We start from the raw sequence: 19,435 nt of genomic DNA on the forward strand, positions 1-19,435 counted from the left end.
ACTACCTCTTCTTTCTCACCCCTTACCCGAATGTCACTAACAGCTAAAACGTCCAGCCCCATCTTACTTGCAGCCTCTGCCAGTTCTACCTTCTTCCCAGAGTAGCCTCCATTGATATTAATAGCTTCCCATCTCATTACCATTTGTTTGCCAAGTCGTATCTTAGGAGTCTCTGGTTTGTCAGTTAGAGATGGGAATCTGTCACCTCCAAAGGTCCGAGGCATTTTGCTCTGATTGTTGCCAGCATTGTATTTAAAGTACCAGGGAAGCAGGTTGCTAGCCTTACTTGCCCCGAGTCCCATTGGGTTTTACCCCTAACGGCTGAGGGACTAACCGGTGGATTTGGTAGTCTTTGCCGTATGAGCACAAAGGTGACCACGACTCAGAATATGTCCGAGATGCCCAACCTTATTCCAAAGTAACTGGTATCCCGACTGTCGGGACCACTTACTTGGCCACTCATACGTTGCCCGTGGTTCATGAACTAGGACATGACTACAGGAACCCACACCATGAACCACCCAAAATTAAACTGCAAAAGAAAAATTATTTGTGTCAATCACCAGCCCTTCAAGTATTTACATGTAGGTTTCTCCTTCAAGGTCACTTGGCAAGAAGGTCTCATTGTATGCCATAAATCTTGTTTGAAGCCTCTTGCTCAAAAGCTGTGCTTTGTATCAAGTGTTTGCTTTTTGTGTCAGACAAGACAGTAAAAGTCCAATATGAGTCAATAACTTGCTGGCTGCAGGTTTTAGGAATGATCTTCAAAATTCTGTTCTCCTTGTGAGGCTCTAGTTCCTCTGTAATCAACTTTCTCCCAGTTTTCAAGTTGGAACTGGAAACTGCATCCTTGAAGCTGTTAGGAACATGATACTGGATGAAATCAACTTTAAAAATGGATTACAGTCGAAAGTGTTTGTAATCCACTTTTAAACTACTTTTAGCAAGACCTCTGTTTCTCCATGAGAAATGTTCTCAAAAATTACTGAAATCAACTTTGTACCCCGCTGGTGTATGAATGGCAGAATGATCTCATAGCCCTGTTGATTGGATTACGTTAGTTTCATGTTCCATGGATCATTTGCATGATAAATCACAATGATGTGGAACATGTCATTTTACATTCTCATCACAAGTTAATTTGTAAACGTGGCTACATGCTGAACATTTTCCTCTATTCATTTATTTTTGGGTTCCCTACCTCAAACAGTAAAAACAAAATCATTATAGAATCACTATGTTGTCCACCTGTCCATCAGTCTCTCTTTCTGTCTGTTGTTGTTGTTGTTGTTGTGGTCTTCAGTCCTGAGACTGGTTTGATGCAGCTCTCCATGCTACTCTATCCTGTGCAAGCTTCTTCATCTCCCAGTACTTACTGCAACCTACATCCTTTTGAATCTGCTTAGTGTATTCATCTCTTGGTCTCCCTCTGCAATTTTTACCCTCCACGGTGCCCTCCAATGCTAAATTAGAGATCCCTTGATGCCTAAAAACATGTCCTACCAACCGATCCCTTCTTCTAGTCAAGTTGTGCCACAAACTTCTCTTCTCCCCAATCCTATTCAATACCTCCTCATTAGTTACGTGATCTACCCACCTTATCTTCAGCATTCTTCTGTAGCACCACATTTCGAAAGCTTCTATTCTCTTCTTGTCCAAACTAGTTATCGTCCATGTTTCACTTCCATACATGGCTATACTCCATACAAATACTTTCAGAAATAACTTCCTGACACTTAAATCTATACTCGATGTTAACAAATTTCTCTTCTTCAGAAACGCTTTCCTTGGCATTGCCAGTCTACATTTTATATCCTCTCTACTTCGACCATCATCAGTTACTTTACTCCCTAAATAGCAAAACTCCTTTACTACTTTAAGTGTCTCATTTCCTAATCTAATTCCCTCAGTATCACCTGACTTAATTTGACTACATTCCATTATCCTCGTTTTGCTTTTGTTGATGTTCATCTTATATCCTCCTTTCAAGACACTGTCCATTCCGTTCAACTGCTCTTCCAAGTCCTTTGCTGTCTCTGACAGAATTACAATGTCATCGGTGAACCTCAAAGTTTTTTACTTCTTGTCCATGAATTTTAATACCTACTCCGAATTTTTCTTTTGTTTCCTTTACTGCTTGCTCAATATACAGATTGAATAACATCGGGGAGAGGCTACAACCCTGTCTCACTCCTTTCCCAACCACTGCTTCCCTTTCATGCCCCTCGACTCTTATAACTGCCATCTGCTTTCTGTACAAATTGTAAATAGCCTTTTGCTCCCTGTATTTTACCCCTGCCACCTGCAGAATTTGAAAGAGATTATTCCAGTTAATATTGTCAAAAGCTTTCTCTAAGTCTACAAATGCTAGAAACGTAGGTTTGCCTTTTCTTAATCTTTCTTCTAAGATAAGTCGTAAGGTCAATATTGCCTCACGTGTTCCAACATTTCTACGGAATCCAAACTGATCTTCCCCAAGGTCAGCTTCTGCCAGTTTTTCCATTCGTCTGTAAAGAATTCGCGTTAGTATTTTGCAGCTGTGACTTATTAAACTGATAGTTCGGTAATTTTCACATCTGTCAACACCTGCTTTCTTTGGGATTGGAATTATTATATTCTTCTTGAACTCTGAGGGTATTTCGCCTGTCTCATAAATCTTGCTCACCAGATGGTAGAGTTTGGTCATGACTGGCTCTCCCGAGGCCATCAGTAGTTCTAATGGAATGTTGTCTACTCCCGGGGCCTTGTTTCGACTCAGGTCTTTCAGTGCTCTGTCAAACTCTTCACGCAGTATCTTATCTCCCATTTCGTCTTCATCTACATCCTCTTCCATTTCCATAATATTGTCCTCAAGTACATCGCCCTTGTATAAACCCTCTATATACTCCTTCCACCTTTCTGCCTTCCCTTCTTTGCTTAGAACTGGGTTGCCATCTGAGCTCTTGATATTCATACAAGTGGTTCTCTTCTCTCCAAAGGTCTCTTTAATTTTCCTGTAGGCAGTATCTATCTTACCCCTAGTGAGACAAGCCTCTACATCCTTACATTTGTCCTCTAGCCATCCCTGCTTAGCCATTTTGCACTTCCTGTTGATGTCATTTTTGAGACATTTGTATTCCTTTTTGCCTGCTTCATTTACTGCATTTTTATATTTTCTCCTTTCATCAATTAAATTCAATATTTCTTCTGTTACCCAAGGATTTCTATTAGCCCTCGTCTTTTTACCTACTTGATCGTCTGCTGTCTTCACTACTTCATCCCTCAGAGCTACACATTCTTCTTCTATTGTATTTCTTTCCCCCATTCCTGTCAATTGTTCCATTATGCTCTCCCTGAAACTCTCTACAACCTCTGGTTCTTTCAGTTTATCCAGGTCCCATCTCCTTAAATTCCCACCTTTTTGCAGTTTCTTCAGTTTCAATCTGCAGTTCATAACCAATAGATTGTGGTCAGAATCCACATCTGCCCCAGGAAATGTCTTACAATTTAAAACCTGGTTCCTAAATCTCTGTCTGACCATTATATAATCTATCTGATACCTTTTAGTATCTCCAGGATTCTTCCAGGTATACAACCTTCTTTTATGATTCTGGAACCAAGTGTTAGCTATGATTAAGTTATGCTCTGTGCAAAATTCTACAAGGCGGCTTCCTCTTTCATTCCTTCCCCCCAATCCATATTCACCTACTATGTTTCCTTCTCTCCCTTTTCCTACTGACGAATTCCAGTCACCCATGACTATTAAATTTTCGTCTCCCTTCACTACCTGAATAATTTCTTTTATCTCGTCATACATTTCATCTATTTCTTCATCATCTGCAGAGCTAGTTGGCATATAAACTTGTACTACTGTAGTAGGCATGGGCTTTGTGTCTATTTTGGCCACAATAATGCGTTCACTATGCTGTTTGTAGTAGCTAACCTGCACTCCTATTTTTTTATTCATTATTAAACCTACTTCTGCATTACCCCTATTTGATTTTGTATTTATAACCCTGTAATCACCTGACCAGAAGTCTTGTTCCTCCTGCCACCGAACTTCACTAATTCCCACTATATCTAACTTTAACCTATCCATTTCCCTTTTTAAATTTTCTAACCTACCTGCCCGATTAAGGGATCTGACATTCCATGTTCCGATCCGTAGAACGCCAGTTTTCTTTCTCCTGATAACGACGTCCTCCTGAGTAGTCCCCGCCCGGAGATCCGAATGGGGGACTATTTTACCTCTGGAATATTTTACCCAAGAGGACGCCATCATCATTTAATCATACAGTAAAGCTGCATGTCCTCGGGAAAAATTACGGCTGTAGTTTCCCCTTGCTTTCAGCCGTTCGCAGTACCAGCACAGCAAGGCCGTTGTTGTTAATGTTACAAGGCCAGATCAGTCAATCATCCAGACTGTTGCCCCTGCAACTACTGAAAAGGCTGCTGCCCCTCTTCAGGAACCACATGTTTGTCTGGCCTCTCAACAGATACCCCTCCGTTGTGGTTGTACCTACGGTACGGCCATCTGTATCGCTGAGGCACGCAAGCCTCCCCACCAACAGCAAGGTCCATGGTTCATGTGGGGCTTTCTGTCTGACTGTTAAAAATCTTTTTTCTCAGGAAAGAAAATCTAAATTTAAAAAAATGTCAAGTCAAAGCAGATAGAATACATGGCCATTTATATCACATATGTTGATACAAACTAATTTTTAAAAACCTGTAAGGTACTTCCCATTGATCCAGGATCACAAGTCTGAAAATTGTTAATTTTCAGTTATATCACAGAAAAAAATTGGTTTTGTGATTTGTTATCCAACTGTCTGTCTGTCCATTTGTTAAGACTGTTTTTTCTCAAGAAAAAAAAAGGCAGTGATGTTCTTTGAAGCACATGCTCTGAAATTAAACAAATTCTTTTTGGTAGCTAGTATGTACAGAATGATTTCAAGGTGTCCCTCACACCACTTGCCATTATCTCCTTTGTTGACAATGACATTTCTCATACCGGTGACTTGCCATTCTTTATTATTGCTGAGTGATATGTGATCTGCAGTTATGGACCATCCCTGTTGAAAAGTCAAGTGACGCGGTGCACCATCAGTCATATTTTCAACTGATTGTACTCGAGCCATTTCATGGAAGTCTCTCATGATGTTTTCTCAACATGACACATTTTGTCCAATTAGATGATAAATCCAGAGTCAGATTTATCTTTGACACTTTATTATTCCTCCATGTCTTGCTTTTTCTTCAAGCACTCGCAAGTTAAATTACCTTTTTCTTCTACTTATGTACATTACCATATGTAGAACAAGAGGTTGTGACATCATTGAACTTCGTCAAGTAAATATTTACCATTTCGTGTTATGGTGTAGATATGTGGGTGACATACTACTATGGCACCAAGGACAATTACTGTGAGTTTGTCAGAAATCTGAATAGAGTCCACAAAAGCATCGCGTTCACTGTACAGCATAGTGAGAAGGGCATCGGCTTCCAGTCCATCCTAAGCAGACTTCATAATGTCACCTTGTTGCATGAAGCCTTTGATAAAGAATTTCATGACATCCTTCATATTTCCCAGGTCAATTGATATGACAGAAATTCAGTGACCAGTATTATACTTCACTAAAAATACAGGTTTGGTGTTGGATAGGGACTGGGAGAGGGTGATACAGTATGGAGGGAAGATGAGTAGGAGAAAGGATACACAGGCTGCCATGGGATTCTGCATTATGGTAAAATTTTAGAAATATTTTGTAAACATCTCAGGGCAAAAAGTATAAGGTAGAAGACTGGTTTTCTTTATCCCTGGCAAACTGGACAAAAGAGGGAGACAATGAGAGAAGACACTTTGTCAAAAATATCATTACACAGGGGTTTATTGTATCCAGTGTGACAATTGCCTTAAGTGTTACATGGGGTAGACTGGCTGTGGGTTCAATGTAAGGTTCAGAGAGCATGAAAATTTTAGAAGTTCAAGGTCTGTCTTGGATGCCCAGTTTCAAAGTATGGACACACTGTGGTCATTATGCCTAAAAATAAAGAACTTTACACAGGAAAGAAAAGAACCACATACTTAATGTCTTAGAAGAGGTGGAGATATGCGTGGCATGTAATTGTATCCACAACTCATGCTGAATAACCAGATCGACCTACAGCATGGGGGCATTTTATTGAATTTTGACTGTCTTGCAAGAGCCTATTGGTTCCTTTAACCGGGTTTATTACAGTTTGTTTATCTCCCTTGTTTACCTTTACGCATTTTTTGGTTTTGCAACTTCTTTTCCTTCCTGTGTATTTGATTGTGCCACCACTTTGTGTCCAATGTAATCTGCTCTTGCATCTGGGTCTGTCCTCTAGACATTACATACATGGTATCTGCTTACTGTGTCATCGTCATTTTGTCAAAACTGATGTAATGAAGCCACAACTTCCGTAGTATGTTTAGAGTTAGGGGATGACATTTTGGTTTGTCCCATCCCATGTCATGGTGGCACTCTTTGGGCTAGTGACTCACGCGCCTTACACTTTGCTTCACCGCCTCACTCCACGCATTCTGTGCGGCCAATGGTTGCTTTGGTTCACCCGTATGGCTCTGTGCTGTGCTGACTTGCTAGTAAGCCTTCTGGTTCTTACCTCAAGTTCAGCATCTCGCTTTTGCTCTTTGGTTATAGGCAGACCCTTGTTATATGGCATAGGATGTTTTCCACTGCCCAACTTTATATTCATTGACTATCTAATCTACAAACATTACAGTTTTAACTATGAAGATTGGCCATTCTATATTCTTTGCCATGTTGTTTACCATGTTTTAATTTTTATAAGTACACTTGTGTTTTTATCTATTCTCATAATTAGGTATTACTTTGATGTACACTCCTGGAAATGGAAAAAAGAACACATTGACACCAGTGTGTCAGACCCACCATACTTGCTCCGGACACTGCGAGAGGGCTGTACAAGCAATGATCACACGCACGGCACAGCGGACACACCAGGAACCGCGGTGTTGGCCGTCGAATGGCGCTAGCTGCGCAGCATTTGTGCACCGCCGCCGTCAGTGTCAGCCAGTTTGCCGTGGCATACGGAGCTCCATCGCAGTCTTTAACACTGGTAGCATGCCGCGTCAGCGTGAACGTGAACCGTATGTGCAGTTGACGGACTTTGAGCGAGGGCGTATAGTGGGCATGCGGGAGGCCGGGTGGACGTACCGCCAAATTGCTCAACACGTGGGGCGTGAGGTCTCCACAGTACATCGATGTTGTCGCCAGTGGTCGGCGGAAGGTGCACGTGCCTGTCGACCTGGGACCGGACCGCAGCGACGCACGGATGCACGCCAAGACCGTAGGATCCTACGCAGTGCCGTAGGGGACCGCACCGCCACTTCCCAGCAAATTAGGGACACTGTTGCTCCTGGGGTATCGGCGAGGACCATTCGCAACCGTCTCCATGAAGCTGGGCTACGGTCCCGCACACCGTTAGGCCATCTTCCGCTCACGCCCCAACATCGTGCAGCCCGCCTCCAGTGGTGTCGCGACAGGCATGAATGGAGGGACGAATGGAGACGTGTCGTCTTCAGCGATGAGAGTCGCTTCTGCCTTGGTGCCAATGATGGTCGTATGCGTGTTTGGCGCCGTGCAGGTGAGCGCCACAATCAGGACTGCATAAGACCGAGGCACACAGGGCCAACACCCGGCATCATGGTGTGGGGCGCGATCTCCTACACTGGCCGTACACCACTGGTGATCGTCGAGGGGACACTGAATAGTGCACGGTACATCCAAACCGTCATCGAACCCATCGTTCTACCATTCCTAGACCAGCAAGGGAACTTGCTGTTCCAACAGGACAATGCACGTCCGCATGTATCCCGTGCCACCCAACGTGCTCTAGAAGGTGTAAGTCAACTACCCTGGCCAGCAAGATCTCCGGATCTGTCCCCCATTGAGCATGTTTGGGACTGGATGAAGCGTCGTCTCACGCGGTCTGCACGTCCAGCACGAACGCTGGTCCAACTGAGGCGCCAGGTGGACATGGCATGGCAAGCCGTTCCACAGGACTACATCCAGCATCTCTACGATCGTCTCCATGGGAGAATAGCAGCCTGCATTGCTGCGAAAGGTGGATATACACTGTACTAGTGCCGGCATTGTGCATGCTCTGTTGCCTGTGTCTATGTGCCTGTGGTTCCGTCAGTGTGATCATGTGATGTATCTGACCCCAGGAATGTGTCAATAAAGTTTCCCCTTCCTGGGACAATGAATTCACGGTGTTCTTATTTCAATTTCCAGGACTGTATATGCACTCAGTCACTATCACTGTTTATTTCTTGTTGTTTAGATATGCGTCTGATGCTGTGGCTATAAGCCAGGATACTGGTAGTGCGTTAATAAAATTAGTTCAAGATACAGCTGTTTGTGGAGTTCTTGCTATAAAATGTTAAAATTGTTTATTCATTTGCTTAAATGTGAACTGGATATTATCTCTACTGCATGAATATTTGGATTTGTTACTGCTATCATTTGTGTCTTATGATATCTACTATGTATCTCAATGTAAAAAATGTTAGTGTTGCTTTTAATAATAAGATTGTATATTCTTTGCAGGTGCTTTGAGTGGTTATGTTGGACTTGCTATTGCCCATTCACTTATTCTTACTGGAATGGTCCAGTATGGCATTAGACAGATGACAGAAGTTGTTAGTCAAATGACATCTGTTGAAAGAGTTCTTCAATATAACAACATAGAAAAGGAACCTTCATTTGAGTCAGAACCAGGTATTAGATAAAAACCACTAAATTCACATTGGCTAGTGTTTGTAATGATGAGGACATTAATTCAGAGTCCACACGTCTGTGGCACGTGGATGATAAGTGTCAACACCTCACAAAGTGCCACATGATATGACGCTGCACATTTAAAATCAGTTTTTGTCAGAAATTCTTAGGGAAAAAACCATACAGAAAGTAATAAAATGATAACAACAAGACATTCTGAGAATGTATAAATTATTACTCTCTATACTGTAAGATAACTATCCTACTCTGTAATGGCAGCATGCCGTAGCTAATACTGACAGGGTTCAGAATTCCTGAACCACTAGTTCAAACAATAGCCTACAGGTTTTAATGTCCATAAATTTATTGTTCATAGTTAATGGTTAACTAATACACTGCTTTGTAATAATATGTTGACTTATACAAACATTCCCCATAAACAATTCCACTTTATGTCACTCATGTTAATGACTGAACTATGGAATAACAACAATATGGATAGCTACTCACCGTGTAGGGAAAGTATCGAGTCACAGACAGGCACAATGAAAAAGATGGTTAAAATATTAACTTTTAGTCAACAAAGTTGTTCTTCTGGAATAGAAAACACACACACTCACACAATCACAACTCACATATATATGGCCTCTGTCTTGGGACATGGGCTCCAGCAACCAGAGGCAGTGGCCCTGTATGTGTGAGTTGTGCTTCTGAATGTGTGTGTGTTTTCTATTTTAGAAGATGGACTTTGTCTGAAAAACTGGCTCCTACACAAAGGTGAAGTGTATCTCCATATGCTTTGCATATTCATGGAACTCACAATTACTGGTCAGATATATTAAGCTTGGATCACACACTTGAGGAATGTGTACATCTTTCAACTACACCATTTCACTGAATAGATGCATAAACAATATGACACCTTTTACAGCTTCACTGGCAAGTACAAACTTAGTTTTAATTTTTGTAAGGACACAAAAACTTTCCCTATGCTTGTGTAACTTACTTGCTCCACTACTCTGCCTGAGTAGAAGTTTGTTTATGGGGCACCAAGTTGGTTCACTGGCATAGCCAGTATCAAAAACATCTTCCAGTTCTCTTTACAATACAGCAGCTCTGTACTTAAATGCAAGTTATAATGTAACTTTGATGTGTTCTAAGATACCTTTAACCATTGAACAGTAATATTTTTTTTGCTTTTTCCAGAAATTGTGATCCATACTTTATAGCACAATAAATGTCCTGACATGTTGCAACTGCTAGGTACATCCTATATTGCACGGCTTCACGGTAGCAAGCTTTAGTTGACATATCTCACCAGTACAAAATTTTTTGAGTGTGGATTAGTAAAAAATAGAGAACCATTAAGATGTCAGCTTTAATGCATCCAGTGTTCTACAAGTCACCCCCCACTTGAGTACAACACAAAGAATCCTCATACAGGCCTGTGGAACTATTACAGAAATCCTGATGTGGGATATTGTTCAACTCACATGTTACAAGGGCATGAATGTCAATTATCTTATCAAAGTCCGCAGCTCGTGGTCTTGCGGTAGCATTCTCGCTTCTTGCGCACGGGATCCCAGGTTTGATTCCCGGCGGGATCAGGGATTTTCTCTACCTCGTGATGACTGGGTGTTGTGTGTCTTTCATCATCATTTCATCATTATTGACTCGCAAATCACCGAAGTGGCGTCAACTAAAGAGGACTTGCAATACGGCGGCCGAACTTCCCCGCGTGGGGCCTCCTGGCCAACAATGCCATACGATCATTTCATTTCATCTTATCAAAGTGCTGACTCTTTGTGTGAATTTCTGCACTTTGTCGTTTTGTGGTATGTTTGTACTTATGGAAACAACAGTTAAATGCCATTTAATGTTTTATCAATACAGTATCAGACATGCGTGGTTGGCCATATTTTCATGAAGTGTGAGAGTTGTAGGCAATGTTGATGATAACTCAACATTATAGAAATGCATAAGATGAGACAGTTGCTCAAGAAAGACAGTAAATTGAAAAATTCTATGGTGACAAAAATGGGGGAGCCTGGTGAATCATAATGCAAACTATTTTAGGCTGTTATAAAATCTTTGGCATCATAAGTGGCGAGCTAATTAAGAAAGAAGTGCACAAAACTACAAAACTGATCTTCCTAAATGGACCAATCCAACGCAAAAGCAAGGAAATTGAAAATTCTGCAGTTAACATCAAGATTTTATTTCGTGTTTTGGAATGCAAGACTGCCAAAGAGATTTGAGATAAGCTACACAACATTTACAATGCTCACTCAGCCAAAAACATTGATTTGCTTAGCCACAGATTTCATAATAGTATATGAAAAGTGTCCAGTGGTATACAAGGCCATCTAGACAAATTTGATGAAATACAAACTCAGCCTTATTTGTTAGACAAGCCAACTGATGATGGTGACCTTTGTGCATTATTTTTGCAAATTTTGCCCAAAGAGTTCAATTATATTTATATTACATGGCGCAATTTACATGCTGGAGAGAAAACACGGAATAAGTTACAAAAACAGTGTTTAAATTATGAACTGAGAATAACAGATCATGATGTTGAAGATACTGGTACAGCAATGATGTCAAAAATGAAGGTTAATAAACAGCAACAATCAAACTTCAACCAAAGGAGATATAACAAAAATGTCTGATTACAAAAGGATTGAACATAGAAAACACTTTTGCGGCAAAGTAGGTCACTTGTCAAAAAGATGTAAAAAAGGTTTGGTTTGTTCTAAATGTAAGAAAAAGGGCCATCAATAAAATGAGTGTTGAGAAGGAAGATTGAATGATGAGATGCAATAATTTTTCTGTAAATGTAAATGAACTGGACTATGGCAAGTGGTGCATTCACTGTGATGTGACACCTCATCTAATAAACAAACACATTGATACTAAGATTTGGAACATTAAACATACAAACATTGACTGGAAAGGTGGAGGAGATGGTAGACATGATGGAAAGAAGGAAGTTAGACCTATTAGGGTTAGCTGAAACTAGATGGAAAGGAGAAGGAAGGAGAGAACTGAGGAAAGGCTACCGACTGTACTGGAGTGGAAATGAGGAGGGAAGGAGAAATGGAGTCAGAATAGTAGTAAGAGATGGATTAAAAGAGAGAGTAAAGAGATAATTGATAGGATGATGAAGACCAAAATATCACTCAAGGGGACGACCATAGAGGTAATACAAGTGTATGTGTCGCCGGGGGGTTGCACTTCTGAGGAGAAGCAAGAGTTTCAAGAGGAAATGCAGAAGCAGATGAGAAGGAAGAATATGATAGTAGTGGGAGATTTAAACACACATGTTGGAAGAGAAAGACAAGGCTGCAAAAGTATGCTTCGACCAGAGGGTTGGGGCTGCGAAATGAGGAAGGTGGAAGACTATTGGAGTTCTGTCAAAGGAATGGCTTGCTGGTTGGGAACTCTTGGTTCTGGAAAAAAGAGAGCCACAAGATTACCTGGTACAGTCAAGACTTAAAGAAAGCATCCCAAACGATGAACCAAAAATGGTAGAAGAGGAATGGGGTAGAGTTAAGGAAACATTAGTAAGTGCTGCGGAAGCATGTGGGAGGACAAGCAACAAAAAGAGATGGAAAGAAAACCCTGGTGGAATGATAAAACAAAGGATATAGTACAGAAGAAGAATAGATCCTTTAGGGTATGGTTCCAGAAGAGAACAGTAGAGACAAGAGAAGAGTATCAGGCAAGCAAGAAAGAAGCAAAAAGAGTGGTGATGAGGAAAGAAGAAAGTGGGTGGAACAGTGGACCAGAATGATGGAATAGGATAGTGAATGTTTAAAAAATGTGTTGTATTGGATGATTAAAAGTGAGAGGAAGAACGGTATGACAGATTATGCTCGAATGGTGAACAAAAGTGGACAAAATGTAGAGAATTAGGAGGAACTCAAGAATATGTGGAAGGAGTATTTTGAAGAATTCCTGAACCTGAATGGAGACCTGGATGAGGAGGAACAAGCAGATGAGAAAAAAGAGGAGGAACAGCAAACATAAAAAGACCTTAAATGGGGAGAAGTGGAAGAGGCATTGGGCAAGATGAAGGGAGGGGTGTCACCAGGTCTGGATGAGCTAAGTGTAGAGATGGTGAGAGTAGCAGGAGGATACAGTGGCTATATCAAGTAATGAAAATTGTGTAGAGACAGAAGATGATCCCAGAAGACTAGAAGAAGGGAATAATTGTTCCAATCTTTAAGAAGGGAAATAGAAAAGAGTGCAAGAACTATTGGGGGATAACATTGATGAGTCATTGTGCAGAGATTTTTGAGAAAATTTCGAAAGCACGAATTCAGGCAAAATTAGGAGGAGGAATGAGAGAAGAGCAACATGCCTTCATAACAGGAAGGTCCACAGTGGATTGACTTTTTGCTGTAAGACAACTGTAGGAACAGCACTATGAAATAGAATAGATCTACTAATGACCTTCCTGGACATTGAAAAAGCATATGATAGTGTACATAGAAGCAAAGTGTGGAAAGCCCTGGAGAACAGAGGAGTAGCAAAACAGATTATTTGGAGGATAAGGGAAATGTACCATGGAAGTGCGAGCTGTGTGAAAGTGGGAGAAGAGAGAGCAGCTTGGATTGAACAGAGGAATGGCTTGAGGCAGGGAAGTGTACTTTCAACATTACTCTTCATTGTAGTGATTGACAATATAATGAGTACAGTAGCACAAGTAATTGGTGAAAGGAAGATGAAAGCTATGGTGTTTGCAGATGATTTGATGATTTGAGGGAATAAGGAGGAGGAAGTACAAGAGCAGTTGGACGTATGGGAACGAACAGTACAAGGATATGGGATGAAATTTAGTATAAGTAAGATTGAGATGATTATCACAACACGAAAGAAGGAGAGAAGAACAACAGGATTAACAATTGGTGGGGAACAATTGAGGAGAGTGGAGAGTTTCAAGTACCTAGGAAGCCTAATACAGGAAGATGGAAAAAAACAACAGAGAAATAAACGAGCGAGGGAGAAATGTAGAAGCACTTCATAAGAGTGCCAGAAGCCTTATATGGAGCAAGGATGTACCCCAAATCAATAAAAAGGTTATATACCATTCATACTATGTCCCAATCCTGACATATGCATCAGAAACCTGGGTTATGAAAGGAAGAGAGAAAAACAAAGTACAAGCTAGTGAGATGAAATTCTTGAGAAACAGTATTGGAGTGACAAAGATAGACAGGTGAAGAAATGAGAGGATCAGAGAGTTAATGAAGGTGGAACCATTACAGGAGGAGATAGAGAAATCAAGGTTGAGATGGCATGGACACGTTAAGAGAATGGAGGAGAAGAGGATACCCAGGAGGATACATGAGATGAAACTGAAAGGAAAGAGACCAAGGGGAAGATCGAGAGACAGATGGCTGAAAGGAGTAGAGGAATGCGTGCACCTTCATCATGTTTGATCAGTAGATTTCAAAAAATGTTCAAATATTTTAGCTTTAATCTGCTTAAAAATCCATTGATGAAACCCTTTTATGATTCCAGTAGATAGTCCGTTGTTAACACGAAACATGACCATATGCTTATCTTTAGCATAAATGTGATAGCATGAACACAGTCCTGCCCTGCTTTTGATTAATGTAGAATCAGGCACCATAATTTAAACTGATGATTTCAATATTTTTTATATTATTTGTCTTTTTAGAGTTCTCATACTCTGCTGGTGCCATTATGAAATTCTTCCAGCTATTTCTTATTAAGACCATTTAATAATGTTAACCTTACCTTGAACTTTGTTGTAGGTTTCTAACATTTATCAGCTACAATACTCAACACCGTCTCACTGTGTTGTACTGAATGACTGGACTGAATGTTTCATGTTAATCAATATATTCACATTGACCATAACCCTGAATAAATAATTGGGCATTATAGTAATAAATTTCCCCATCAGCACCTCATTTGACATGAAATACAATAATCGGAACCTGTCTTCCATTATGTGGTAATTCTGTCAGAGACCATGTAAACTTCTCCTCCATTCCTTCTTTTGTTGCTGGTTTACAATTACTCTAGTCTTTTGACTTTGTTGCTGCAGAACAGTTTTTAGCATTATCTACTTCTGCTACCATACATTCAGTAAAATTTTGTCCCTATTTTTGAAGCTGAACCTATACTCTTCATGAGACTCTGATGCAGGTTACTTACAATGAAGAAATGTTTGGTTCATATTCAGTGATACTCATTTGCAGATTCATACATACTCAGAGCATCAACCATGAAAGTGTCTAGATTTTATACAGGCATACTTCCCTCAGCTTTACTGTATGTTAAATGATGATGGCATCCTCTTGGGTAAAATATTCCGGAGGTAAAATAGTCCCCCATTCGGATCTCCAGGTGGGGACTACTCAAGAGGAAGTCGTTACAGGAGAAAGAAAACTGGCGTTCTACGGGTCGGAGCGTGGAATGTCAGATCCCTTAGTCGGGCAGGTAGGTTAGAAAATTTAAAAAGGGAGATGGATAGGTTGAAGTTAGATATAGAGGGAATTAGTGAAATTCGGTGGCAGGAAGAACAAGACTTCTGGTCAGGTGAATACAGGGTTATAAATACAAAATCAAATAGGGGAAATGCAGGAGTAGGTTTAATAATGAATAAAAAAATAGGAGTGCGGGTAAGCTACTACCAACAGCATAGTGAATGCGCTATTGTGGCCAAGATAGACAACAAGCCCACACCTACTACAATAGTACAAGTTTATATGCCAACTATCTCTGCAGATGACGAAGCAATTGATGATATGTATGATGAGATAAAATAAATTATTCAGGTAGTGAAGGGAGACGAAAATTAAATACTCATGGGTGACTGGAATTAAAGAGTAGGAAAAGGGAGAGAAGGAAACATAGTACGTGAATATGGATTGGGGCTAAGAAATGAAAGAGGAAGCCACCTGGTAGAATTTTGCGCAGAGCATAACTTAATCATAGCTAACACTTGGTTCAAGAAGCATGAAAGAAGGTTGTGTACATGAGAGAACCCTGGAGATACTAGAAGGTTTCAGATAGATTATGTAATTTATAATTTGGTATATGTGTGGATGGACATGTGTGTGTGTGCGAGTGTATACCCGTCCTTTTTTCCCCCTTACCCTCTCCCTTAAAACCCACATCCTTTCGTCTTTCCCTCTCCTTCCCCCTTTCCAGATGAGGCAACAGTTTGTTGTGAAAGCTTGAATTTTGTGTGTTTGTGTGTGTTAGTTTGTGTGTCTATCGACCTGCCAGCGCTTCGTTTGGTAAGTCACATCATCTTTGTTTTTAGATATATTATATAATGGTAAGACAGAGATTTAGGAACCAGGTTTTAAATTGCAAGACATTTCCAGGTGCAGATGTGGACTCCGACCACAATCTATTGGTTATGAACTGTAGATTAAAACTGAAGAAACTGCAAAAAGGTGGGAATTTAAGGAGATGGGACCTGGATAAACTGACTAAACCAGGGGTCGTACAGAGTTTCAGGGAGAGCGTAAGGGAACAATTGACAGGAATTGGGGAAAGAAATACAGTAGAAGAAGAATGGGTAGCTTTGAGGGATGAAATAGTGAAGGCAGCAGAGGATCAAGTAGGTAAAAAGACGAGGGCTAGTAGAAACCCTTGGGTAACAGAAGAGATAATGAATTTAATTGATGAAAGGAGAAAATATAAAAATGCAGTAAATGAAGCAGGCAAAATGGAATACAAACGTCTCAAAAATGAGATCGACAGGAAGTCCAAAATGGCTAAGCAGGGATGGCTAGAGGACAAATGTAAGGATGTAGAGGCATATATAACTAGGGGTAAGATAGATACTGCCTACAGGAAAATTAAAGAGACCTTTGGAGAAAAGAGAACCACTTGCATGAAGATCAAGAGCTCAGATGGAAACCCAGTTCTAAGCAAAGAAGCAAAAGCAGAAAGGTGGAAGGAGTATATAGAGGGTCTATACAGGGGTGATGTTCTTGAGGACAATATTATGGAAATGGAAGAAGATGTAGATGAAGATGAAATGGGAGATATGATGTTGCGTGAAGAGTTTCACAGAACACTGAAAGACCTAAGTCGAAACAAGGCCCCGGGAGTAGACAACATTCCATTAGAACTACTGAGAGCCTTGGGAGAGCCAGTCCTGCTAAAACTCTACCATCTGGTGAGCAAGATTTATGAGACAGGCGAAATACTCTCAGACTTCAAGAAGAATACAATAATTCCAATCCCAAAGAAAGCAGGTGTTGACAGATGTGAAAATTACCGAACTATCAGTTTAATAAGTCAGAGCTGCAAAATACTAACGCGGATTCTTTACAGATGAATGGAAAAACTGGTAGAAGCCGACCTCGGGGAAGATCAGTTTGGATTCCGTAGAAATGTTGGACCACATGTGGCAATACTGACCCTACGACTTATCTTAGAAGAGAGATTAAGGAAAGGCAAACCTACATTTCTAGCATTTGTAGACTTAGAGAAAGCTTTTGACAATGTTGACTGGAATACTGTCTTTCAAACTCTGAAGGTGGCAGGGGTAAAATACAGGGAGAGAAAGGCTATTTACAATTTGTACAGAAAGCAGATGGCAGTTATAAGAGTTGACGGACATGAAAGGAAAGCAGTGGTTGGGAAGGGAGTGAGACAGGGTTGTAGCCTCTCCCCTATGCTATTCAATCTGTATATTGAGCAAGCAGTAAAGGAAACAAAAGAAAAGTTCAGAAAGGCATTAAAAACCGTGGAGAAGAAATAAAAACTTTGAGGTTCGCTGATGACACTGTAATTCTGTCAGAGACAGCAAAGGACTTCGAAGAGCAGTTGAACGGAATGGACAGTGTCTCGAAAGGAGGGTATAAGATGAACATCAACAAAAGCAAAACGAGGATAATGGAATGTAGTCGAATTAAATCCGGTGATGCTGAGCGAATTAGATTAGGAAATGAGACACTTAAAGTAGTAAAGGAGTTTTGCTATTTGGGGAGCAAAATAACTGATGATGGTCGAAGTAGAGAGGATATAAAATGTAGACTGGCAATGGGAAGGAAAGCGTTTCTGAAGAAGAGAAATTTGTTAACATCGAGTATTGATTTAAGTGTCAGGAAGTTGTTTCTGAAAGTATTTGTATGCAGTGTGTCCATGTATGGAAGTGATATATGGATGATAAATATTTTGGACAAGAAGAGAATAGAAGCTTTCGAAATGTGGTGCTACAGAAGAATTCTGAAGATTAGATGGGTAGATCACGTAACTAATGAGGAGGTATTGAATAGAATTGGGGAGAAGAGAAGTGTATGACACAACTTGACTAGAAGAAGGGATCAGTTGGTAGGGCATATTCTGAGGCATCAAGGGATCACCAATTTAGTACTGGAGGGCAGCGTGGAGGGTAAAAATCGTATAGGGAGACCAAGAGATGAATACACTAAGCAGATTCAGAAGGATGTAGGCTGCAGTAGGTACTGGGAGATGAAGAATCTTGCACAGGATAGAGTAGTATGGAGAGCTGCATCAAACCAGTCTCAGGACTGACAACCACAACAACAACAACTTCCCTCATGCATAAACGGTGACAGGTATTTCCCAGGAAGTTTCAACTCAGATGCATCATCTTTGTAGTTGCTTTGCATCCTGTTTACAACAACACTTTTTGAAACATGTACATAACATTTGGTCCAAAAGTTATATAATCTATTCAGACAAGCATTCTTCCCCAGAAACAAATGGATGGTCTTTCCCAGAAACAAATGAACATTCTTCTCCAGAAACAACTGATAAGGTCCCTTTCCATTATGATTGCCTGGATCAATTAAATTATTAATATACACTGCAATTTTAACTGCAACTGCCCATATAGACTTTAGATTTCAGAAGGCGTTGGATATTTTCATTGTCAACTTCATGACAGTTTTCATATTAAAACATTTTCCTGGCTAAACACATTTGGTTTTGCTAATTCGCTCTGCCTCTTCGATATTATGACAATTTTAGCCTTTTTGTTCAGTAAATAAAATGTAAGGAACATTGGATAATCACACATAAAACAAATGAAGGACCTCTGACTTCCTAATGGCACATTTTTCATTGATGTATACAAAACTTCTGGGATTAATTCTGTGTATTTATTGTCCTACTTTTTAATGTATCTGGAAATGCTCATGGTGTTACCTCCCTTCAACACAAGAACCATCAAATTTACCATCAAACTATACGATCATTCCATTTTTCTACAGAAATTAATAAATATATTTATACAGGGTGATCACCAAATCTTAGTTTTAAAATTCAAGGTTTTTCCCAGGTTTTCCAAGTTAAAATAATGATTTTCCAGGTTGTCACGTTAAGTTATTTTTACCTAAATGAGGTTAGCAAACATAATTTGCTAGAAATAATATGTAACATATTTTAAAAATATATGTCACACAAACTGAACAATATCATGTTGTGATGTATAACCACATAGCCCACAGTGCAATCGATTAAGTTGAGTTTCAACAGTTGGAGGATACTGCTCGTTATAATGTGACACAGTTGTATTCAAATTGTATTGACTTATACAACACTGTTTGTTTAAGCTAGACTTCTGAGATCATCTGATGGTTTAAATAGTTAGTTTGTGACAGAAACAATAAAGGGCAGGCACACTAAAATACCGAGTCATTTTC

At 40.2% G+C, this 19,435-nt stretch overlaps 1 protein-coding gene across 2 annotated transcripts in view; it reads left to right on the forward strand.

Annotated features, from left to right (window-relative positions):
• Positions 1 to 19,435, forward strand: part of LOC124592171 (ATP-binding cassette sub-family C member 4-like) — a 307,575-nt gene that overhangs the window by 255,771 nt on the left and 32,369 nt on the right. For both annotated transcript variants that reach the window (XM_047131809.1, XM_047131810.1), the window contains exon 19: positions 8,595 to 8,765. In XM_047131809.1, coding sequence (XP_046987765.1) covers positions 8,595 to 8,765 — 171 coding nt within the window. The remainder of the gene's footprint in view (positions 1 to 8,594; positions 8,766 to 19,435) is intronic.

Source organism: Schistocerca americana, chromosome 2 (genome assembly GCF_021461395.2).
Source record: "Schistocerca americana isolate TAMUIC-IGC-003095 chromosome 2, iqSchAmer2.1, whole genome shotgun sequence".
Classification (NCBI taxonomy): Eukaryota; Metazoa; Arthropoda; class Insecta; order Orthoptera; family Acrididae; genus Schistocerca; species Schistocerca americana.